At 38.7% G+C, this 24240-nt stretch overlaps 2 protein-coding genes across 3 annotated transcripts; both read left to right on the top strand.

Annotated features, from left to right (window-relative positions):
- Positions 1-711: 711 nt before the first annotated feature.
- sgta (small glutamine rich tetratricopeptide repeat co-chaperone alpha) lies at positions 712-10614 on the top strand. Its single transcript, XM_067596032.1, has 12 exons — positions 712-861; positions 3077-3223; positions 4400-4503; positions 4637-4727; positions 4842-4941; positions 5046-5150; positions 7506-7641; positions 7731-7793; positions 8731-8768; positions 8850-9014; positions 9838-9961; positions 10056-10614. The coding sequence occupies exons 2-11, from the start codon at positions 3124-3126 to the stop codon at positions 9947-9949; spliced, it is 1014 nt and encodes a 337-aa protein (XP_067452133.1). The 5' UTR covers positions 712-861; positions 3077-3123; the 3' UTR covers positions 9950-9961; positions 10056-10614.
- A 2153-nt stretch (positions 10615-12767) lies between these two features.
- LOC137187261 (zinc transporter ZIP3-like) lies at positions 12768-18462 on the top strand. 2 transcript variants are annotated; one of them, XM_067596033.1, is made up of 3 exons: positions 12768-12869; positions 15142-15500; positions 16411-18462. In XM_067596033.1, the coding sequence occupies exons 2-3, from the start codon at positions 15294-15296 to the stop codon at positions 17164-17166; spliced, it is 963 nt and encodes a 320-aa protein (XP_067452134.1). In that variant the 5' UTR covers positions 12768-12869; positions 15142-15293; the 3' UTR covers positions 17167-18462. The 2 variants fall into 2 exon arrangements, with proteins under 2 accessions (XP_067452134.1, XP_067452135.1); XM_067596034.1 differs by lacking the exon at positions 12768-12869 and adding an exon at positions 12889-13594.
- Positions 18463-24240: the final 5778 nt, after the last annotated feature.

The raw sequence follows: 24240 nt of genomic DNA, 5'->3' as shown, positions 1-24240 counted from the left end.
ATCCTAACTGACGAGTATTTCTTGCATCAAAACGGAAAAAGATTTCAACTCTCAGTGGTACATGAAGTACTCAGATCCTTTACTGCAGTGAAAGTACCAATACAGCAATGTAAAATACTCCATTACAAGTAAAAGTCCTGCATGAAAAATCCTAGTACAGTAAAAGTACATAAGTATTATCTTGATGTATTTAAAGAATTGCAGTAAAAGTACATAAGTATTATGAGCTTGATGTAGTTAAAGTATTGCAGTAAAAGTACATAAGTATTATGAGATTGATGTAGTTAAAGTATTGCAGTAAAAGTAGTGGTTTGGTCCCTCTGACTGATATATTATTATATATGACATCATTAGATTATTAATAGTGAAGCATCAGTGTTAGAGCAGCATGTTACTGTTGTAGCTGCTGGAGGTGGAGCTAGTTTCAACTACTTTATATACAGTTAGCTAGTTTAGTCCAGTGGTTCCCAACCTAGGGGTCGGCACCTCCAAAGGGTCAGCAGATAAATATGAGGGGTCATGAGATGATTTATGGGAGGGGAAAGAAGAAAAAGCAAAGTTTAAGGCTAAAATATACACAATAACTAAATCAACTGACTCAAATATAAAAATACATGAAGTACTTGAGTCTACCTCTTCTTTTATTCTGAAGGCCACTTGGCTGAAGTTCCGGTACTTTCAGTTTTTGCTGTAACTTGACACCATGCGGCAAGTAGTACCGGCGCCTCCACTGGACGTCATAACTGTGCGACAAGCTAATTAGCTAGCTGAGTGACGGCTAGAAACTACTCGAAGGAGAGCAGAGCTAACGCTAACAGTCCGTTACCGGGACAATCCTCACTTGTAACACGGAGACAGCTGGTAGGAAAAACATATCAGTTTGTTATAATGTTGGATGTGTCCGCGTAACGGTATCTTATATACGTCAGCTTCGTTACAGTCAACGAAATGTGATCTACGAGCTAGTTAGCAGTTAGCATCGTGCCGCTGCGGCTCGGAGAACACGTCACGCCGAGTTCCGCTCAAAACTCCGGCGGTCCAACATGTCCTCGCCTCTCAGTTAAACACTGCTCATGGTAGAGCAAAGGTTAACACGTTAAAACAACTGACAAGAACTCATCTCCAATTCGGCTTACATTTCTTTCACCAAGAAACATTTAAATTAGTAAAAATTCAGCTTTTAATCGCGGGTTCCCACGTTGTTGTGACGCTTTTCTTCCTCCAGGATACACAGTGCAGAACAGGGCGGCAGGCAGAGGCTCGCAAGGATTAACAAGTCATTTATTGAGATGGATTCTGTTGACATGAATCAACTATAAGCCGAATTTTCTAGAAGATATCGGCCTTTGTTTCCATTATACTAAATCTTGCTCCAAGATTTTTATTCCGCCTCTGACATGCGATGCATCGTTAGACTGCCAATTTTCTAACGAGATTTGCAAGGATTTACTCCCGAGTTACGGTGAGAGAAGTAACGTGGTACAGTAGTGCAGGAAATAAAGAAAACAGACAAGAACTAGGAGTAATAAATGCAAATAAAATACGTAAAAATGACGATATCTAGCCTGTATACATGCTAACTTGTGGATTGTAAAAATAAAAGAAAGTTGGCAGAAGTAAACGTTCTGGTATCTGTAGTTACGTTACGTATGTTTATCTTAAGTTGAAGAAGCGAATATAGAATATAAATGAAATATGCAGTAATGTTATGCTCACAGCTATTTCTACGTATTGCAGTGCTAAAATCGGATTGTGTGCACATCAGTGAACCGAAGCTTATAGCAACCATTAAACCATGTCCGCTGTGTTTTTACTTTCTGTTGGAAACGAACCAGCTAACTTGAGTTCATATTTCAAAGTGACCTCTTTGTGTAAACGTCACTTTGTCTGCTTTCTAGCAGTCAAGTCAGCTGATTGTGCAACAGAGATGGCTAGTGTTAGCCATCAGCTGTTAGCATTGGTGAAACAGTCATGCTGAGTTATACTTAGCCTGAGCTGCTAGAATATTCCACAAGCTCACTTCATTTCATGTATTTGTTTATTCTGCTCATGTCGATGCACAGTTCCAGGAAAAGATGTGATTCATGAAGAAAATACAGTTCAGTTTCCTCGCGCACAGGAAGGAGCAAACCTAATATCACCTGCTTCCTGTTCAAAACACAGATAAACCATAGAAACAGATCAAGTCCAGTAACTTAACCACGATTACCTACAAGTAATATGAGAAAAACTGCCGTAGACAATAATTTACTATCAACTAAGAAAAGCTGTCAACTTCATATCATCTCGTTATTCTTTCTCTTTATGTTTTCTTGAGCTGAAAAATGTTTAAACAGCCCTTTAAATCATTCAGTAAAGAATCACAGTTTGACGCCTCTTACTGAAACACACACCTGCTTTAAAGTAGTCCCTTCATACTGACATTTCCTTCTATGGTCCTCGTCCTCAGAGTGAAAACAAAAACTGTTCTGTACATAATTAATAATATCTGTAACTCAACCAGATCTTTCAGTTTCATTAGTCCTGATTTAATAAACCGTCTGTTGGTGTGTTCACTTGAATCCACCTTATATATCATTCTTACAATTCTTTTCTGTAATATTAATAATGGCTTTATTTATTGAAATTTATGGAAACATTTCTGGTATCAAAACAAACCATACAACTAAATAATATCACAATATACTTATTTAAAATAACAATAATTACACAACTTGTTACAAATCAATTTTATAGTTTTATTTCATAAAATATCCTTTGTTTTCATCCAGCCTGCACTACATCCTCTGCATTTACAACTTTCTCTTTTCAGCAAAACACTTGAGTGGTTGTAACTTTAAAGAGTTCCTTGTTAAATCGTATCTATTAGTTGATTACAGGCTCGGCTGTGACATCATACATACGTGTTGCTCCGCATCTCCACACAGTAACTAAGATATGAGACAGAAAGGTGCATCCAGATTGACTTTATAATAAGTAACAGGAGTGATGTTGCGTTTAGCTGCTGTATGAGATTTAATGACATGCTAGCAACGTGCTAACTAGTTGACGGGTCCTGTTCCTGCTGTGTTTTCAGGGTCTCTCTCCATCAGTGAGTACAGAGAGGTCTGAGCCTCCGCCACCATGACAGACAACAAGCGTCTCGCCTTCTCCATCATCCAGTTCCTCCATGATCAGCTCCAGTCAGGGAATCTGTCCTCAGGCGCCCAGGAGAGTCTGGAAGGTGAGTCCTCTTAGGGCTGGATGAACCGATCCTGGTTCCTCTCTCCTACGATTCTGAATCAACTCACAAATGTCAAAAATCGATTTTCTAAATGTTGGTTAATATGGTGAAGTTGATGGAATGATAAAGGTGGAACTGAAGTGCAAGGGCAGTGCAGCACCGGGATAATCTACAGGTTGCACACGCTAGAGTTCATCTTGTAGTTCATCTCCAAAAACGGCAGCAGTTCAGCACGTTTTTTGATTTAGTGTCTCAATAATTACTTTTACGAGACAAACATGAAGTATATTGTTAACTTTCTCAACTCACTCAGAGACTAACGTTAGCAGAGCAACAAACTCCAGCAGTAACAAACGAGAGCAGCTGACCAACACAAACTGCAGCATTAAACAACTTAAAACAACTCTGAGGTGAAGAAAGTAACTCAGTCAGGTCTGTTTGACCTCAGAAATCCTGCAGCTGCTCAGCGTGTTGGAGCTGACGGAGCAGCAGAGAGGCTGAGAGAGGTTAATAACAACCTCTTCTTACTGCAGAGCAAACACACACCAACATCTGTTTTTACAAGACATTTAACCAGTGATGTCAGTAAATTAAACTTTCATTTTGTTGTTGTCATACAGGCAGAAGACTGTAAGATGTTTCCAAATTAATGCTTCTAACTTTTTAAAATCAAAAGCTGCGTACTCTGACAGCGACCTTCATCAAGACCAGTTATCTTGACTGCCAGTTATGTTTCATATTGTATTTCAGTGCACTAAGAACAGCAGTGTTTGGTTTGGCACAAGTTTACTGCAGTAAGAGGCTAAAAATAGAGCCTCCTTTTCTATTCATTCAGTTGAGAATCAGTTTTGAATTGAGAATCGATTCATTTCTTAAAGTATGACTCCAAATGACTAATTGATTATGAAAAATAGCTGGTAACTACCTGTAAGATTTATGTTTCAGTGTTGTTCTTTATCTGTGGTGTGAAAACATCAGATTTCCACACAGCCGGCGTCTAATACGACTACTGACCCTGATAAATGTGTCTGCTGATTTCTGACAGCTGATGTTGTTTATAATCAGATATATTTCGTGTCTGTGACTCGTCACAGTGGAATCTGTGACTTTTCTCTTGATCAACTGCTTCAGTATTTAGTTTTCCTGCCCTGTTAAAGTGATCTTGTTGCTCTGCAGTCGCTGTTCAGTGTTTGGAAACAGCTTTTGAAGTTTCGACCGATGACCAGAGCCTCGCCGTCCCCCTGACGTTACCGGAGATCTTCAACTCAGCCACAGCCAAGGTAGAGTCATGTTTACACACTCGCTGCATTTATTATTATATTATCTTGGTGGACTTGACATGATGGAAGTATTTTGAGGCAGTCATCATTTTCCAGGACATCTCTGACTCGTGTGTGTGTTTGTGTGTTGCAGTTTCCAGCTCAGTCACAGGTCAACAATAACTCCACCCCAAACTCCGTAAGCGAGGACGAGAGAGCCGAGGCCGAGAGACTCAAAACTGACGGTGAGAAGACAACGAGGAAACTCTGCCAGAAGTTTCTCACAGTTTCTAAAGTGACCGCTGTTTTCTTTATTTTTGCGTCTTGATTTTATTTTTATAAAATCTTCTCGCCTGCAGGTAACGATCAAATGAAAGTAGAGAACTTTGGAGCTGCTGTCGAGTTTTACTCCAAGGCCATCGCCATAAATCCTCAGAACGCCGTCTACTACTGCAACAGGTTGACTTTAAGTTGTTTAAAAGTTTAGGAGTTTTTAACTTACTTGTGTTTGAATAAATGTGTATTAAAAGTGACTTAATTGTAATATTTGTGTGTGTTTGCAGGGCTGCAGCATACAGTAAACTGGGAAACTATGCTGGAGCAGTGCAGGACTGTGAACAGGCCATCAGCATCGACCCAAACTACAGCAAAGCTTACGGGAGGATGGGGTAGGAAACCACAACCTTCTGTCAGTCGCTGACAGCTGCTGAATGAGTAGATAACATAAAACAAGCAACGTAACGGCTGCAAACAGCTGCACATACTGGCATGTTTTCCAGACTCGCTGCTGTTCTTTGACTTCTTCTTTTGTCAGGTGACATCAGGTCTTCATGATCTTTTAGGCCTGTTAAACTACTTTAACATATCAAATAGGTGATTAGTTTTATAGCAGAAAATAAGATATTTAGCATTTTGTAGAAACATAAGATATCTCTCAGTTGGATGATGTTACTTGGTGTGAAATAACAGCCTCTGTTCAAATATCTTCAGGTTGGCTGTCTGCCTCTTTCTGTATTTTCAATAACTTTTTCTGAGTTTAAGGCTCTTAAGTTTTATTTAGTGACATTTAAAGAGTATAAATACTGAAAATATTTCTGACTATGAGGTCACAGACACAAGACAAACTTTTGGTGCATTTAAAAGCTCATATGTTGACTGAAATATTGTACAGACATTTTAGAATAAAAGATGTGACCTTAGATTTAAATACCCAAGTAAGTGCATCCCATATCAATATGTGACAAAAAAATTTTACTATACTGCAGCACGTAACGAACGTATCATTATTGATTCATGAAATAATCCCAACTTACTAAAATTAGCCTGACTTACTGAAATAAGCCTGCCTCACTGAAATAAACCTGACTCACTGGAATAAGCCTAACTTACTAAAATAAGCCTGACTCACTGAAATAAGCCTGACTCACTGAAATAAGCCTGACTTGCCGAAATAAACCTGACTCACTGGAATAAGCCTGATTTACTGAAATAAGCCTAACTTACTAAAATAAGCCTGACTCACTGAAATAAGCCTGACTTACTGAAATAAGCCTGACTCACTGGAATAAGCCTGACTTGCTGAAATAAGCCTGACTCACTGGAATAAGCCTGATTTACTAAAATTAACCTGACTCACTGAAATAAGCCTGACTTGCTGGAATAAGCCTGACTTACTGAAATAAGCCTAACTTACTAAAATAAGCCTGACTCACTGAAATAAGCCTGACTTGCTGAAATAAGCCTGACTCACTGGAATAAGCCTGACTCACTGGAATAAGCCTGACTCACTGAAATAAGCCTGACTCACTGAAATAAGCCTGACTCACTGGAATAAGCCTGACTTACTGAAATAAGCCTGACTCACTGGAATAAGCCTGACTTACTGAAATAAGCCTAACTTACTAAAATAAGCCTGACTCACTGAAATAAGCCTGACTTGCTGAAATAAGCCTGACTCACTGAAATAAGCCTGACTCACTGGAATAAGCCTGACTTACTGAAATAAGCCTGACTCACTGAAATAAGCCTGACTCACTGAAATAAGCCTGACTTACTGAAATAAGCCTGACTCACTGGAATAAGCCTGACTTGCTGAAATAAGCCTGACTCACTGGAATAAGCCTGATTTACTAAAATTAACCTGACTCACTGAAATAAGCCTGACTTGCTGGAATAAGCCTGACTTACTGAAATAAGCCTAACTTACTAAAATAAGCCTGACTCACTGAAATAAGCCTGACTTGCTGAAATAAGCCTGACTCACTGAAATAAGCCTGACTCACTGGAATAAGCCTGACTTACTGAAATAAGCCTGACTCACTGAAATAAGCCTGACTCACTGGAATAAGCCTGACTTACTGAAATAAGCCTGACTCACTGGAATAAGCCTGACTTACTGAAATAAGCCTAACTTACTAAAATAAGCCTGACTCACTGAAATAAGCCTGACTTGCTGAAATAAGCCTGACTCACTGAAATAAGCCTGACTCACTGGAATAAGCCTGACTTACTGAAATAAGCCTGACTCGCTGAAATAAGCCTGACTCGCTGAAATAAGCCTGACTCGCTGAAATAAGCCTGACTTACTGAAATAAGCCTGACTCGCTGAAATAAGCCTGACTCGCTGAAATAAGCCTGACTCGCTGAAATAAGCCTGACTCGCTGAAATAAGCCTGACTCGCTGAAATAAGCCTGACTTGCCGAAATAAACCTGACTCACTGGAATAAGCCTGACTCACTAAAATAAGCCTGACTCACTGAAATAAGCCTGACTCACTGAAATAAGCCTGACTTGCTGAAATAAGGCTGATTTACTTAAATAAGTCTGATTAATTAAATAAGGCTGACTTACTGAAATAAGGCTGACTCGCCGAAATAAGCCTGACTTGCTGAAATTAGGCAGAATTACTGAAACAAGCCTGATTTAATGAAAGAAATCTGGTTTAATTGGTAGTCTGGTTTTATGAAACAGCCCTCTGATGGAGTCTTGTGGTGTTTTCCATCTTGTTGTTGTTGTGTTGCAGTTTGGCTCTCGCCAGCCTCAACAAGCACACAGAAGCAGCCACTTTCTATAAGAAAGCTCTGGAGCTCGACCCCGACAACGACACGTACAAATCCAACCTGAAGATTGCCGAGGAGAAGATGGAAACCTCTAGTCCAGTAAGAGAAGAAGAGCAGCAGTGAAGAGTTGAATGCTCTTTAGAGACTGTGCTCACCTCTCTCTCTCTCTCTCTCTCTCTCTCTCTCAGACAGCAGGGATGGGCGGAGTGGATCTGGCCGGTTTGCTCAGTAACCCCGGCTTCATGAACATGGTGAGACCTCAGACCGCTTCAAACTTATTGTGCATGAAACTTTTCTGTACACGCTATGCAGCCCGGCAGCTGTGAGGAGCAGTTTTGTTCTCTTAATTTGCTCAAACACAGAAGTCGTTTGTGCTCCAGAATTGATGTCTCGTGTGCACAAATTACTACAGAGTTACTGTGACGGTTATTTCACGGACAATCTATTATCTGATCATTCTCAACAGAATGTGAAGAAATAAAAGTTTTGATGTTACTTCAAAGACATCTATGTATTGTGTTACAGTGATATCTACTGAAGTTAGCATGCTAACCAGCTAGCCCCCAGTTCGTCCTGTCTTGTAATACTACTTATACCTCATGACGCGATAGTGAGTCACTGTATCGTCCAGCCTGCCCTCAGTCCAACATGAGAGGAAGAAGTAAAACTTCCTCTTCTAGGTTAGATTCACTCAAGCAAACGTTAGCTCAGTGGTAGCACTGAATTGATATTGCTATCATACTTAGTCAAAGTCCTAGTTACCTCCTTTGCTAGCTAACAGAGCACTGATAATACACTATTGATTCAGCGCTAACTTAGCATAGCATAGCGTAACATTATTGTTAACAATATCGTTTAACATTTTGTTCTGTTTATTCATTTGAACTGAGAGAATTAATGATGTTTTTGTCTCCATGACTCCTGCCAGCGTCTGTATCAATCCACCATTTATAATATTTTGTGATTTGTGTTTGTAAACAGTCGAGGGGCAAAATATTAGAAACTTCTGTTATTATAATACAAACCAGTATTTTTTTTGTGTTTCTTGTCCATCCTGTTTAACCTCTGCTCAGTGAGCCTTTTTCTCCAGAGTAACCAGTAAAGATTGATCCAGTATTGATCCAGTATTGATCCAGTATTGATCCAGTATTGATCCAGTATTAACTGTCTGTCTCTGCGTCTCTGCAGGCGTCGTCTCTGATGAACAACCCTCAGGTTCAGCAGATGTAAGTTGGTTTTTGTTTCTCTCGGTCAGTGTGTGTTGGTGGTTTCTCTGGTGAGTTTAGCGTCTCCTTGCTGTCTTCCAGGATGTCGGGGATGATGTCGGGAGCGTATGGAATGGGAGGAGGAGGAGGAGGAGGAGGAGGCCTAGGTGGCGGGATCCCCAGCGCCGGTGGAGCTACTGGAGCTCCTGGAGCCGCTGGTGCTGCTGGAGCCGCTGGGGTCGGAGATTTATCGGGACTGATCCAGGCGTACGTACCTACCTTGTTGTTATAAAAATAAACATCATAGATGCTTTAAAAAATGACTTAATTATCAAAATAGTTTACAAGTAAATCCCTCTGTTGACTAATTGATTAATAAACTAATCATTTTAGCTCTAATGAGCAGGACTGCTGTTAAAATTGAAAATGACACTCAGATTGTAAACATCAGCAGGATCACAATGTTCCCAGTGTTCCCAGTATTCCCAGTGTGTTAAACCAGCAGTCAGGTGTCTGTAATCATTCCTCCTGTTCATACTGGATATTAAAGATCCTTCAAATGTGCTTTCAATAGAAGTGATGGAGGATAAAATCCACAGTGTGTCCACACAGTCATTTAAAAGTCTGTGTGAAGCTTCTATTCAGCTTCATCAGTCTGAGTTAGTCATATCAAGTGGATATCTGACACATTTACAGTCTTTTTAGCATCAAATTCCCTCTTTGTGTTTCCTCGGACAGTGTTTCCCTGTTGAGCTGCAGGTGGAAGTATAGTAACAAAAAGAGGAACTTTGGCACTAAAAAGACTGTAACGTTGAAAGATATCTACTTGATTTGACTCATTTGGACGCTGAAGCTTCATATTAGCTTCAGAAGGAGGACTGTGGATTTTGTCCTCCATCACTTCCATTGTAAGGTCATTATGAAGGGATCTTCTAATGGTCAGTATGAACAGGAGGAATGATTACAGCAAGAAACACAGCTTTAATGTTCATTTAGACTCCTGATTGTTGGTTTAAGACACAGAAATTACCACCAACAAAGTGTAAGTTGTTGTGTGGATGCTAACATGTCTGTGCTGTTTGTGTTGCAGAGGTCAGCAGTTTGCTCAGCAGATGCAGCAGCAGAACCCAGAACTCATCGAACAGCTGAGGAGTCAAATCCGCAACCGGACGCCCAGCGCCGGCAACGAGGAGCAGCCATGACACTCAGACCTGGTAAATCCACAAACCATCCCAACACATACTAGTGTTATTTACTAGTAGTCAAGTCCTGACTTATGTAACCGTGATTTCTTCTGGCTTCTTCCAGGTCAGGCAGGTTTGTGTGTGGAGGAGAGCAGCAACACCAACTGTCCTTTTTCTTTCTGATTTTGGATCGTTATAACTCGAAGGACTAAAAGGAAGTTATTTTTTTTCCATCACTGAATAATTCCTGCACGAGAGAGGCCTCCCGCTTCATTCAGGAGCCACGTCACCAAAAACAACACCCACTTCCTGCGGCTCTGTGTGGTTTTTAAGAGGAACATTTGGACATAACACTTTGCTATCAAACCTAAAGTTAATTAATCAATAATGTTCTAACAGGAAACTGGACCCCAGATGTGAAACAGCTGCAGCGAGGCGGGTCAGCGGGTTTAATACAGAAGCTTGAAATGTCTGTTTTTTCTTCTGAAAACTACACAGTGTAACTTTAAATGCAATTTTTTGTCCAATACCTTGTTTATGATGGATCTGAGTGTGTGTCTGTGTGTGAATGAGTATCAGGGTTAATTTAGTGTAAATGGCAGTAATCCTGTGTGTGTGTGTGTGTGGCGTCCAAGAGGCAGAGACACAGTTTGGGGAATTAAAAAGAGCATCTCAACATTTTACACCCTCCTCCTGTCTGATGTCTGTTGTTTCAGCTCAGTCTTTATTGTCCATCATGAGAAACTTTCCAGTTAAGCTCCTGTGTTGATATTTTCCTTTAAACCTTCTATAAGTGATGTTTTTATTCACAAATCTGACATATCATCAGCGTTAAGTTGATATGTTGACCTTGTTAGCAAACGGTTGCTTATTTCCACATCCAGCAGTTACAACATGATCATCACATTGATAATGTCCATAATTACTCGCGGGGTTCCTCAGGGTTCTATTCTTGATCTTTTGTAGTTTCAATCTAGTTAAAGCTGCTTGAAATGATGTTTTTTGTCCACTTGTTTTCAGCAGAATAGTCTCTAAACATGACTTCTGTCATATTATCAGCTTATAGAGCAGATGTGGCTAACATGTTAGCAAACAGTTGTTTATTTCCACATCCAGCAGTTACGGAGCAACATTATCATTCATGTGGAGTCGTGTTTCTGTCCAATATTCACTCTCTTTTAGCTCTGTTTTTACTCTCTACCAACTCCTGAGGGAAATATCTGGCTCTTTAGCTGCTAAATGCTCCGCTATGTTCACCAGCTAGTCTACAGCTAACTGTGTTAGCTAACTGTGTACAGCGGCTTTTTACAGCTTTTACTCTGAGAAATGACACTATGAGAGTGCTTCCACAACTGTGATACGGAAACTTGAAGCTTCCAGTCTGCAAATGCTGAGACTTTACAGTGAAGGAGGAACAAACAACATTTACAGATTCAGAGATTCTGGGTTTTTAATAAAGGAGAGGTGACAACAATATAACAATCACAGATAAATACTTATTTAAAACATAAAGAAATACAATTTAAAGTCATTAATATTAATTGAGGTTGACCTCTGTCATTTCTGTCTTGGAAGAGCTTGAAACTACTGAACATCTGTTCTGTTCCTGTTCAGTCACATCCAGCCTGCATAATCCTCAAAAGTCTCAAAATGAAAAATATCCCACCATTAAGCTTCCTCCAAAATCTGTCATATGGGTGAATAAGTGTAATTGAGACTCCAATGCATCTCTTCTCCTGACAAATGCTAATGATTAAGACTGCTGTCAAGTTAAACCTGCGGTGTCGTAATTAAATCACATGTCATAAATGAAGCAATATTTCTGATTATCAGATTGTGTTTATGATATATTCATGTATCAAAATACACTGTAATATGATGAAAACATGTATTTTTTAAAAGAAATTTCAGTCAATTTTTCATTGTCCCACTTTAGGAAATGTGGTTTGAAATGTGGGGCAGACATATATGTTCTTAACTTGGTGAAATATTAATTTAAGCAGATTAAATATGCAACACTTATAGTTATTCAGGGGTCTTAGTTTTTTAATGCTTAATTTCTTTTGTTTTTTTGCAGATTTTAAATTATATTATTACTAACATTAAAACATAATATAATATGTTTGTAACAGCGAGACATAATTACTGAAAAGAGCAAACATGGGCATGAACTTTGGCCTTGAGTGTTACTGACTAGAGGAGTTTTTACTGTATGAATTAACGTGATTTAGACCTTCCGTCAGTGTCCCACATTAGGAAAAGGCACATTTTGGCAGAAAGAACACATTTATATTTGTTTATTTCTTCTCTGAGTGTGATATCTGTGTTCTCTCTTCTTGTAAGAGTGGAAAACACTTTGGGGATTTCAGAATGGTTCTGTGTTGGCTTCATATTGAAATATATTGCTGAAGTGCAAACTGCAAAAATTGCCCCACATTACTCTGATTCACCCTAAACAGTCTTTATAAACAAATATCTGATATTGTTAATCTCATCATTAGGGGTAAATATCACATTCATTCATGTAAAAAACAGAAATCCTCCTTTACTTGATTAATTAATGAGTTTAATAATTATTTTCCTTCCTTATGGATACCAGCTGATACACACCCGACAATACAAAAACAATGTCAAGTTACAGTATGTCTCAGTTTGTTGTGTCACATGGAAATACTCAAGTAAAATACAAGTACCTCAAACTTATACTTAAGTACAATATTTGAGTAAATGTACTTAGTTAATTTCCATCACTGCTTTTCACTACTAATTTATTGTTGTTCATGGTTGTTGTCGTCTTGCTGCTGTTTTATTTGTAAAGATCAAATAAAGTTGTGAAAAAAAGAAGAGGGAGACCGGCCAATCAGCGCTCAGGGATTGTATGACGTAAACGCGGATGTCGCTTCATACACCTGCTGGAAAGAGACGGAGGGCCGGACAGGTAAACACGGCAACTCTGACTCATTTTAGGGGGTTTAATATGTTTTTCTTGAGCTGAGTTCGTTGCTGTTTCTGACTGACACACCTTGGAGCAGCTGTTTACCTGTTTGACCGGGTGTTAGCTGTTGGGAGCTAACGGCAACTAAAGCTAGCAACTCCTTAAAGTTAGCCGCTGTTAGACGGAAGCGCGGGCGGAAGTGAAGCGATTTTATGTTTAATGTAAACATCAAAAATCTGTCAGAGGAACGGTAGAAGTGAAATCATACATCTTAAATATTCGATCTGATACTGAATCGCAACGTGAAGCGATGTCACAATAAGAGATGCTAAAAGATAATTCTCTCATATTTGATTATAGAAGTTTATTTTGAAGCTCCTGACAGGAAGTTCGGCAGCTTGACGTTGGTCTCCTGCAGCAGTAACGACAACATAACGGTTATAAACGGTTATAAACGGCGGCTGTAACCGTTATAAAGAGAAACAAACAGCCTGCAGGGATGTAGGTTTACGGTATTTTGTGTTCAGACTGAAATTAGTTTATATTAACCATAAATAATGGAAGACTTTGCGTTTTGTGGGCGTGTATCTGCAGGGTAACGTTACTGGTGAGGATCAAATAAAAACCGGAAAGTCCAGTTTGAAGTTTGTCGGACACTAAAAATCCAACTGCAGGACTTTACAACCCTTTAACAGCAACAGACATTTCACCCTTTGACTCGTTGTCAGGTAACATAACAGCGAATCAGGCAGCTGCCTGGGCCCCCAACTAAAAGACAGCTATACATTTATTATGATGTTTAGATATGAAAAATATTGAATTATGTTACTATTCTGATTCTTTATATCTCTAAATAACTTCCAAAAGGCCCTCAAGGCAATTCAAAATATGCAGCTGATCCCCAACAATGAAATGTGGTCTTCAATACTCTGATTATATTATATTTCTTTAGGGAACAGTATAGCAGCATAAACAACATGGACATATATGATTATCTTATGGTTGTTTATTGATCTGCTCCTGGTCACTCTGCTCTCCTCTTCTTTTAACTTCTCTCACCGTCTCAACTGCACTCATTCATCCCTGCAAGTATCCTCCACTGAAAGAAGAAAATATAAAGAACAAAACAAGTATTAAGATTTCTGATCAGATCTCGTCTCTCTTCTTCTTTCCTTTTCTCTCCTTCATCTTTTCCTCATTTTCTCTTTCACTCCTCCCTTTCTTCTCTCTTCCTCAGTCCTCAACTACTCCTCTGTCGTCTCTCATCAACTCTCCACTCGTCTCCTCATCACATATTTTCCTCCTTTTCCGTCCTCTCCTCATCTCCTCATCTCCTCATCTCCTCCTCTTGTCCTGTGAACCTCCTTTAGGCACCTGTTAGATCATGTGACAGGTTTATTTAGGGCTGCAACTAATGATTCTTTTCATTATCGATTCATCTTTTTTTCAATGAATGAATTATTAATTATTTTACCTTCTGTCTTCAACAACTAAACTGATGATTTTTCATTCTGACGTGAATTTTTTGTTCCACATTAATATCAAATCACAACACAAAACAAAGTGAAGAGTTTTGTTGCGTCACAGTGTTGTTCAGCAGAGATAATAACAAATAAATCAATAAATAAATACAAAGCTGGCGTTAGTTTTCATGAGGAAGTGCAGCAGAACTTCTTCTTTATAGAGATGGAAACACAACAAAAATGATGTCATGATGTCTTTCAGTGTCGTGCATCAATGCAGCTCTAAAAACATCGATAAAAAGTTGTCAGATTAAATAAAACTCATTTCCTCTCAGTGAAAATGTTGTTCTGTTCTTTACAACTGCCATAAATAGTAGTAATAATAATAATAACAATAATAACAATAATAATAAACTTAATAAACAGCACATTTCAAAACAAATTTACAAAGTGCTTTACATGGTTAAAACATTTAAGTACTACAATTAAAATAGACAATTAAAAAATAGAATAAATCTGAATAAAATGCCCCAGTATAAGATAAATAATAATAATAAAACAGACATGTTGTAAATAAAGCAGAGTGGTATCAGTTTAATAAAGACCTTCATGAAAAGTGATTTAAAAGACGTCACTGATTCTGTGAAAGTGTTGTTGAACGTTTGTATTAAATCTTGATTTCATTTTATTGACACACAGTGACTCACAGTGTCTCACATGAATCTGGTAGACTGGTTTATTGTGGTTTATTGTTGTTTATTGTGTTTTATTGTGGTTCATGGTGGTTTATTCTGTACTTCCTGTTCCCTCAGCGTCTGTGTGTGTCTCAGTAGAAGCAGCTGAGATGTCCCGGCAGCAGTAGAGTCCAGTAGAAGCAGAGCGGAGGTGTGTGTGTGTGTGTGTGTGTGTGATGTCGCTGCGTTCGATGCTGCTTTGTTGGCTTTAGCGTCTGCGGAGCTTCAGGATGCAGATCCTGGTGGCGAAGCTGCTCGGCCTGCTGGGATTGTTCGGCCTCATGCTGGCCGGCATCCTGGTGCCGGTGCGCCTCCTGCTGGTCGACTACGACAAGGCACACAGATACAGGAAGGCTCTGTCTCTCTGCAACTCCTTCGGAGGAGGCGTGTTCCTGGCGACATGCTTCAACACGCTGCTGCCCGCCGTCAGAGACAAGGTACACCTTACACACACACACACACACACACACACATGTTTGTCTTTCTAAACTTGTGAGGACTCCTCATTAACATGATGCATTCTCTAACTTCTAATTCTGATCTTAACTAGTCAAGTTATTTTTATTTATACAGCCTAATATTACAAATCACAAATTTGCCCCAGTGGCTTTACAATCTGTACAGTAATACAGCATCATCCACCTTACATCAACCGTTACATAAACCTTATTCTAACCTTAAGCTTGAAACAAAATTTTAACCCTCAAACAGGCCTGTGAAGAAGTGAAGACTGACCACAGTGTCCACACAGTGCAGAAATATCCTCACAACAATGATTTAAAACTGACATTAGTACACAGATAAAGGAACACACACACCTACACCTACCTGTCACCTCATCACATAAAAACATTCAACATTACAGAAACATATTATCATTTTACAGTTAACTGCATTAACAGGCAAATGTATATTTTCTGTCATGTACTGTATGTTGTATCGACATATGATGAAACCGTCTCACTAGAGAGTTAAAACGTCCTGTTGACACATTTACACGTCGCAACTGTTAAAAAAAAAATGTATTTAAGGGAAAATCATCAAAAATGTTAATTTATGTTCTGGGATGTGTAAAGAAAATGATTAGCGGCTGATAGATCATTATTGGATTCTTTTAACTCTCCAATATCAGTATCGGCCTCATCAATCCTGTATCGGTCAGACTGTAATAATATTGAATATTTATAAAATCAATTATTTTGATAAGAAAAAGCAGGAACTACAAACACATGATCAATAAAAAATACAGACAAAAAGCTTCTTTTCTTGATTTTTGTTGATATTCGGTATAAACAGGCGAGTTGAAATATTGATCCGGATCTAACCGCCGCTGTGTTTGACTGTCAGGTGGACGACGTGTTCCGGCAGCTGAAGATCAGCAGCGATTATCCGCTAGCTGAGACGATGATGATGCTCGGCTTCTTCCTCACCGTGTTCGTGGAGCAGGCCGTCCTCACCTTCAGGAAGGAGAAGCCGTCCTTCATCGACCTGGAGACCTTCAACGCCGGCGGCTCCGAGGCCGGCAGCGACTCCGAGTACGACACGCCTTTCATCTCTCCGGCGCGGGGCTCACCGGGCGGCGGCGGCGGCGGTGGTCACCGCTCACACGGACACCAGCACGGACACTTCAGCCCGGCCGAGCTGGCGGGGGCGGGGCCTCTACGCCTCGCCAGCCTGGTCCTGGCTCTGTCGGCGCACTCGGTGTTCGAGGGGCTGGCGCTGGGCCTGCAGGAGGACGGAGCCAAGCTGGGCGGCCTCTTCCTGGGCGTGGCCGTGCACGAGACGCTGGCCGCCGTGGCTCTCGGGGTGAGCGTTGCCAAGGCGGCGCTCGGCATGAAGGACGCTGCTAAGCTGGGCGTCACCGTCAGCCTGATGATCCCGCTGGGCATGGTGGTGGGCATGGGCATCGAGTCGGCTCAGACGCTGGCGGGCGCCATCGTGTCGGTGGTGCTGCAGGGATTCGCCGCCGGCACCTTCCTGTTCGTCACCTTCTTCGAGATTCTGTCCCGAGAGCTGGACGACAAACAGGACCGGCTGCTGAAGGTGCTCTTCCTCATCCTCGGCTACGGAGCGCTCGCCGCGCTCGTCTTCATCAAGTGGTGACAGACGCATCATCGCCGACACGCACAGCAACACCAAAGCAAAACTCTCAGCTGTGAGAGAAGGAAACATCTGGAGCAGCTGCTCTTCTAACTATTGATTCTCTGAGTTTATAACTAACAGTTATTTTCATTATTGATTGATCAATCTGCTGATTAGTTTTTTGATTAATAAACTTAGTTGTTTATCTATAATATAACAAAAAACACACACATTTTAATCGACCAACAGTCAAAAACCAAAAGATATTCAGTTTACTATCATATGTAACAAAGAAAAGCAGCAAATGATCACATTTGAGAACCAGCTGATATTTTTGCCAGAAAAATCACTAAAATGATAAATCGATTATCAGAAGTTATTTTCTGATGATTGACTAATTGTTACAGCTCTAACTGTTTGTGCTCCTGACTGATATTATTTGCTTCACCTGTTTTCATATTTAAAGGAACAGTTCAACATTCTGACAAACACGTTTATTTGCTTCCTTGCTGAGATTTTAATGACACCAACGAGCCGGACCAGCTGTTTCCTTTATGTCTTTATGCTAAGCTAAGCTAAGCTAAGCTAAGCTAACCGTAGTGTTATATTTAATATTCAGACTTGAGAGATTAATCCTGACCTCTAAATCTCAGCGAGAGAGTTTCCAAAATGTTGAACTATTCCTTTAAGTGTTGATCAGATTGTTCCTACGTCTTTATCTTACTACTGAAGTCTTTGTCCATAATAAGTTATTTTTCTGAAGTTTGTAAACTTTATCATGTAACCAAATTTACAAAATATCAACTAATAATCAAATAATCTGACTCGACAGTGACAGTACTTTTGTCTCAGGTATTAAAGGATAATTTGAAGTTTTTTTTTTTCTATTTTGACAGAATATTCACATGTGAAGTCACATCATGAGTCCAGTGCAGGTAAAATATCTGATATTTAAAAAGTGTTTATATTTACATGTAAAAACTGTGTTTATCCTTTAATGAAACTCCACTCTGAACAGTTTCCTTCATTTTTTTTATAAACCTGCTGAGTCTCTAAATTAAGTTCAGACGTTGTTTTTCTACAGTCGGATGAAGCTGTTAAATCACAAATAAATACACTGGAGACCATAAAAAAAAAGATACATATAAATATATAAATGTGCATCTAATCTTTATTTTTTTGACATGTTTATTATTTTTATGTGTTCGTATTGTGATCTTGTTTTGTATTTATGATGGTTTGTGTCCCGCGTCTCATATTTTCATGAAGGAATTTCTCTTGTGTTTTCTGCCATTAAACAGATTATTATAATATTCATTATAAGGATTTGAATTATTGGACTCAATTATCCTGAGAAACATCCGTCTCTTCAGCTGCTAAATGCTGCACTTTCTCCACCAGCTAGTCTCTAACTTTTAAAATCTAAATATTGCATCTAATGTGTCATTTTCTCAACTTGACATATAATTGAATCGCTGGACTGATCGAAGCAGCTGGAAGGTTCCTTCAGCGTCATCATCACCTAACGAAGCTGTGATAAAGGTCGTCAGGAGAAGATGAAGGATAATTCCTGTTATTTCCTATAAATGGGTCACTGTGGCGCTCACAGCTCTGTTACAGTGATTCAGGAAACTGTTGATTCCTCCAAACAAACATGATTTCTACATAAAACGTTTCAAACATCCTCTGAGTCTGGTCCAAAGTAAACACAGTAAGTAGCCGTCTGGTTTTGCCATCATGTATAACTGCGCAGGATCTAAATACAATCAGAATTTTACTCTGAGCAGTTTTAGACTTTTAGAGTCAGAGAGTTTTACAGAATTAGCAACAAAATGTACTTAAAGTATTGAAGTAAAAGTACTGGTTTTGTCCATCTGACTTATTTATTGTGTACAGTTTTGAGGTACTTGTACTTTACTTGAGTATTTCCATGTGATGCTACTTTCTACATTTCAGAGGGAAATATTGTACTTTCTACTCCACTACATTTATTTGACAGCTTTAGTTACTTTTCAGATGCAGATTTGACACAATGGATAATATAACAAGCTTTTAAAATACAACACATTGTTAAAGATGAAACCAGTGGTTTCCAACCTTTTTGGCTTTTGACGTCTTACAAAAAGCAGTGTGTAGTCAGGATCACATTTCAGATGCCTATGAGTTGTTAACAGCTCCACCAAATAGTGATTTTTCCCTCTAAACTTCTCACATGCTTTCATTTCAATAAATGTTCAAATGATCCAATATTTCAGCAAAAATCAAAGATTAGAGAAAAAGTCTAAAAACTGAAAACAGATTTGTGTATCAGAACTTTGTTTTTTCTTCTTTCCTCTCCCATTAATCATCTCACCACCCCTCAGATTTATCTGCTGACCCTTTGGAGGGGCCCGACCCCTAGGTTGGGAACCACTGGACTAAACTAGCTAACTGTATATAAAGTAGTGTAAACTAGCTCCACCTCCAGCAGCTACAACAGTAACATGCTGCTCTAACACTGATGCTTCACTATTAATAATCTAATGATGTCATATATAATAATATATCAGTCAGAGGGACCAAACCACTACTTTTACTGCAATACTTTAACTACATCAAGCTCATAATACTTATGTACTTTTACTGCAATACTTTAACTACATCAAGCTCATAATACTTATGTACTTTTACTGCAATACTTTAACTACATCAAGCTCATAATACTTATGTACTTTTACTGCAATACTTTAACTACATCAAGCTCATAATACTTATGTACCTTTACTGTTGTAGGATTTTTCATGCAGGACTTGTAATGGAGTATTTTTACTTCAGTAAAGGATCTGAATACTTCTTCCACCACTTTATTTTTGTAAGTTATGAAACAGCTCATGATGCTACAGTCACATCTTGTTTAAACGTTACTAAAGTGTTTAAGACATTTCTGAAGTTTTAATGGTTTAACCTGATTTAGTTAATCACAGTTTGAAGCTCGTCAGAACTCACTAAGAACTTAAGAAAGACTTTATACACAAACACAGCTCTGATCTTCGTGTGGTTTGTAATTAGACCCTGGCTGACCTTCAGGTTGAACATTACGTCACGGTTACTTCCTGTCCCTCAGCTCCGCATCCTGAACTATCAGGCTTGATCCAGGCGTGATGCCAGCTTCTAACAGCAGTGATTGGATTAGAACTGATGCACCAGAGTTTGATTGTTTATTGACACAGTTCAGGGCAGCTCTGACAAATCCTCATGTCATGATCTTGACCTCTGCTGGATTAATTCCAGAGTTTAAGTCAGCTGTAAACTGATCATTAAGAGCTCAATTTGCAGATTACAGTGATGGAAGTCAGCACTCAGTCAGTCGGTTCATCAAGACTTAACTTTGCTTTCTGTAAGAAGGGTTTTCTACACTTTAACATCAGTTCTTTCTAGTGAGACTGGATCTGTTGGCATCTTTTTGTTATGATAGATTACACAGAACTGTGGTCACTAATTCACTCACTTAATATTCTCCTAAAAAGATGCTAAATTTGAAGCTCAGTCAAAGAGAACAGTACGGTGCTGTTCTCAGTAAATGCAAATTAAACACTAGTATGTGACTAAATGTGGTTTTAAGTAGAGTTTGTGTATTAATAATACAGCAATTAACACACTGTAGCATCTGTTTTGCTTGTATGAAAAATGCAGGAAACAGCTTTTTTTGGGGGGAGGGGGTTCTGATAATTGATTAAAGGACGTTCCCAGTGTTCCCAGTGTTTCCAGTGTGTTAAACCAGCAGTCAGGTGTCTGTAATCATTCCTCCTGTTCATTCTGGATATTAAAAGATCCTTCAAATGTGCTTTCAATGGAAGTGATGGAGGCCAAAATCCACAGTGTGTCCACACAGTCATTTAAAAGTCTGTGTGAAGCTTCTATTCAGCTTCAGCAGTCTGAGTTAGTCATATCAAGTGGATATCTGACACATTTACAGTCTTTTTAGCATCAAATTCCCTCTTTGTGTTTCCTCGGACAGTGTTTCCCTGTTGAGCTGCAGGTGGAAGTATAGTAACAAAAAGAGGAACTTTGGCACTAAAAAGACTGTAACGTTGAAAGATATCTACTTGATTTGACTCATTTGGACGCTGAAGCTTCATATTAGCTTCAGAAGGAGGACTGTGGATTTTGTCCTCCATCACTTCCATTGTAAGGTCATTATGAAGGGATCTTCTAATGGTCAGTATGAACAGGAGGAATGATTACAGCAAGAAAAACAGCTTAAATGTTCATTTGAAGACTGACTGTTGGTTTAAGACACACTGGAAACAAAAAGTCTCAAAAGTCCTGAATCTTGTTGGTTCTTAAAATAACTTAAATGTTGTATAATTTCCCGTCAGTCTCTCTGACTGGATCAGCAAATCAATGGAACAAAAGTTTTATTACTGGGGAAATGTTGCCACCATTGTGATGGGGTGTTGTTGTCTTGTGTGTGTTTCATTCAGTTGTGTCGCCTCAGTGAGCAAGTTTGCTACCTAACTAACTTATGAACATAACGGAGGTTTTCATGAGGAGTCGACCTCAGGCATCATCCACAGAAAGTGGACGGCAGTCGGAAAGGAGAGTAAAGAAGAAATATGGCAGGAAAGGAGATGCTTAACATGAGGTTAGATATACAGTATTTCTGTATCGCTCATAGCTTTTACATGTATATAATTATTTGTGAAATTCAAAGTTTGTCAGTTTCCAATGATGGAAGTAGCAGAGAAGACAGGAATGAAAGAGAAGGTGAAGAAAATAAAGGAGGAGGAAGGAGTGAAAGCAGAAGTAAAGAAAAGGAGAAACATGTGTGATGAAGATGTGAAAATGTGAAGAACAGAGGAGCAAAGGAGAGCAGATGTCAGAGAATAAGATATGCATTTAATCTTTTTTACATTTTAAGTTTATGGTCAGAAATCTTGATATTTTTTTGTTTTATATTTTCTTCTTTCAGTGGAGGAAATCTTTTCATAACTTAGTTTCTAGTCTCCACCTCATTTTTAATTATATTCAACCATCTGGTCATTATTTCTGAGGTTCATAAGTCACCTTGACGCTTTGGTGATAACACAAGTGTGACTTATCTTAAAAATTACTTTCTCAGCATCTTTTTCTCACACTAAAAATGGACCTGATGGACTTTAATCTTATTGCTAAACCACAGATTAGCCTTCTTGCTAACTCCCTGGGAACTGTCTCTTATTGGCAGAATGTTATCTTTGCACTCTCACTGGTTCATGCTTCATGGGAAGGCAGTTTCCATGACAATATTTACACGGATGAATGAGCGCAGTTGAGAGAATGAGAGAAGTTAAGAAAAAAAGAGGAGGAAAGGAGAGCAGAGTGACCAGGAGGAGATCAATAAAGAACCAGAAGCTAATAATAATAATAATAATAATAATAATAATAATAATAATAATAATTATATGTCCATGTTGTTTATCCTGCTATACTGTTCCCTAAAGAAATATAATATAATTTCTTCCTTGCTCTTGCAAATAGAGCAGCCCAGATTATTATGGGATGGATTCAGATGCAGCAGATTTGTCAGCTAAACATTAATTATGTGAACTCCAGCATTGTTTAACAAAAACAGGTTTCAGGACTAGTACAGAAGGAAACAGTTGTTAAGAAATAGTTACAACAGAGAATTTTTGTCTATTTTAGGCAGCAGGAGTGAAAACGAGTCATCCTTAACATTTACTGTGTTGTGGTTTCAGAATGATGAAGACAGTTGGAGAATAATTAAATACAAAATAAGATGTAAACACTACAGGATGATTTTTTTTCTGGGCAACTATCATGTTTTTCCTAAATGATCTACAGATTTTTAGGCATTTTATTATCTCAAATGGCTTAAAAAATAGTGCATATTGGTGCCATAAATGGAGAAATAAAATATGTTTGGATTAATGTTTACAACGTCTGGCTCCATCCCTGCAGTGAAGCGTCTTATCTATTCAACGTATCTATTTTAAAAAAGACATTTTTAAATTTAGTTATTTGAATAAATACAGAAAATATGACAAACTATGGCCTAATGTTCCTAATCTAATTTTACCATTAGATAGTTACTGATTTCACTCACAACAGAGACAAACAAACCCTCCAACATGATTCTCAAACTCTCACATCAGATGAAGACAAATTATCGTTGAAGAACTGAAGTTTTAAATTAAAGTGAAATACTGTATTGACTCAGTATTTGTAGGGTTTTCTTGGAGCAGCATCTAGTGGACTTTAGAGGAACTGCAGCTGATTCAAGGCTTCAGTGTGCAGCTGATACAATATACATAAACACAGTGTGATATGAATCCAGAGGTGGAGGAAGTATTCAGATCCTTTAGTAAAAGTACCAATACAGCAATGTAAAAATACTCCATTACAATTAAATGTCCTGTATTTAAAGTATTGCAGTAAAAGTACATAAGTATTATGAGCTTGATGTAGTTAAAGTATTGCAGTAAAAGTACATAAGTATTATGAGCTTGATGTAGTTAAAGTATTGCAGTAAAAGTACATAAGTATTATGAGCTTGATGTAGTTAAAGTATTGCAGTAAAAGTACATAAGTATTATGAGCTTGATGTAGTTAAAGTATTGCAGTAAAAGTACATAAGTATTATGAGCTTGATGTAGTTAAAGTATTGCAGTAAAAGTAGTGGTTTGGTCCCTCTGACTGATATATTATTATATATGACATCATTAGATTATTAATAGTGAAGCATCAGTGTTAGAGCAGCATGTTACTGTTGTAGCTGCTGGAGGTGGAGCTAGTTTACACTACTTTATATACAGTTAGCTAGTTTAGTCCAGTGGTTCCCAACCTAGGGGTTGGGCCCCTCCAAAGGGTCAGCAGATAAATCTGAGGGGTGGTGAGATGATTAATGGGAGAGGAAAGAAGAAAAAACAAAGTTCTGATACACAAATCTGTTTTCAGTTTTTGGACTTTTTCTCTAATCTTTGATTTTTGCTGAAATATTGGATCATTTGAACATTTATTGAAATGAAAGCATGTGAGAAGTTTAGAGGAGAAATGTCTCTTTGGCTTTTTAGCATCTGAAACATGATCTGATCTAATCTGAAGTAACTAAAGCTG

This window comes from Thunnus thynnus, chromosome 8, assembly GCF_963924715.1.
Source record: "Thunnus thynnus chromosome 8, fThuThy2.1, whole genome shotgun sequence".
In the NCBI taxonomy this organism is placed as follows: Eukaryota; Metazoa; Chordata; class Actinopteri; order Scombriformes; family Scombridae; genus Thunnus; species Thunnus thynnus.
The sequence above is the reverse complement of the archived record's forward strand: the minus strand, read 5'-3'. Positions and strand labels throughout refer to the sequence as shown.

What these genes read in the sequence shown, in the direction of transcription:
- sgta (XM_067596032.1), top strand. Translation starts at nt 3,124, where the DNA reads ATGACAGACAACAAGCGTCTCGCCTTCTCCATCATCCAGTTCCTCCAT. An exon ending in TCAACTCAGCCACAGCCAAG is followed by an intron (nt 4,504 to 4,636) that starts GTAGAGTCATGT and finishes TGTGTGTTGCAG; the next exon opens with TTTCCAGCTCAGTCACAGGT. An exon ending in GCCGTCTACTACTGCAACAG is followed by an intron (nt 4,942 to 5,045) that starts GTTGACTTTAAG and finishes GTGTGTTTGCAG; the next exon opens with GGCTGCAGCATACAGTAAAC.
- LOC137187261 (XM_067596033.1), top strand. Translation starts at nt 15,294, where the DNA reads ATGCAGATCCTGGTGGCGAAGCTGCTCGGCCTGCTGGGATTGTTCGGC. An exon ending in TGCCCGCCGTCAGAGACAAG is followed by an intron (nt 15,501 to 16,410) that starts GTACACCTTACA and finishes TTTGACTGTCAG; the next exon opens with GTGGACGACGTGTTCCGGCA.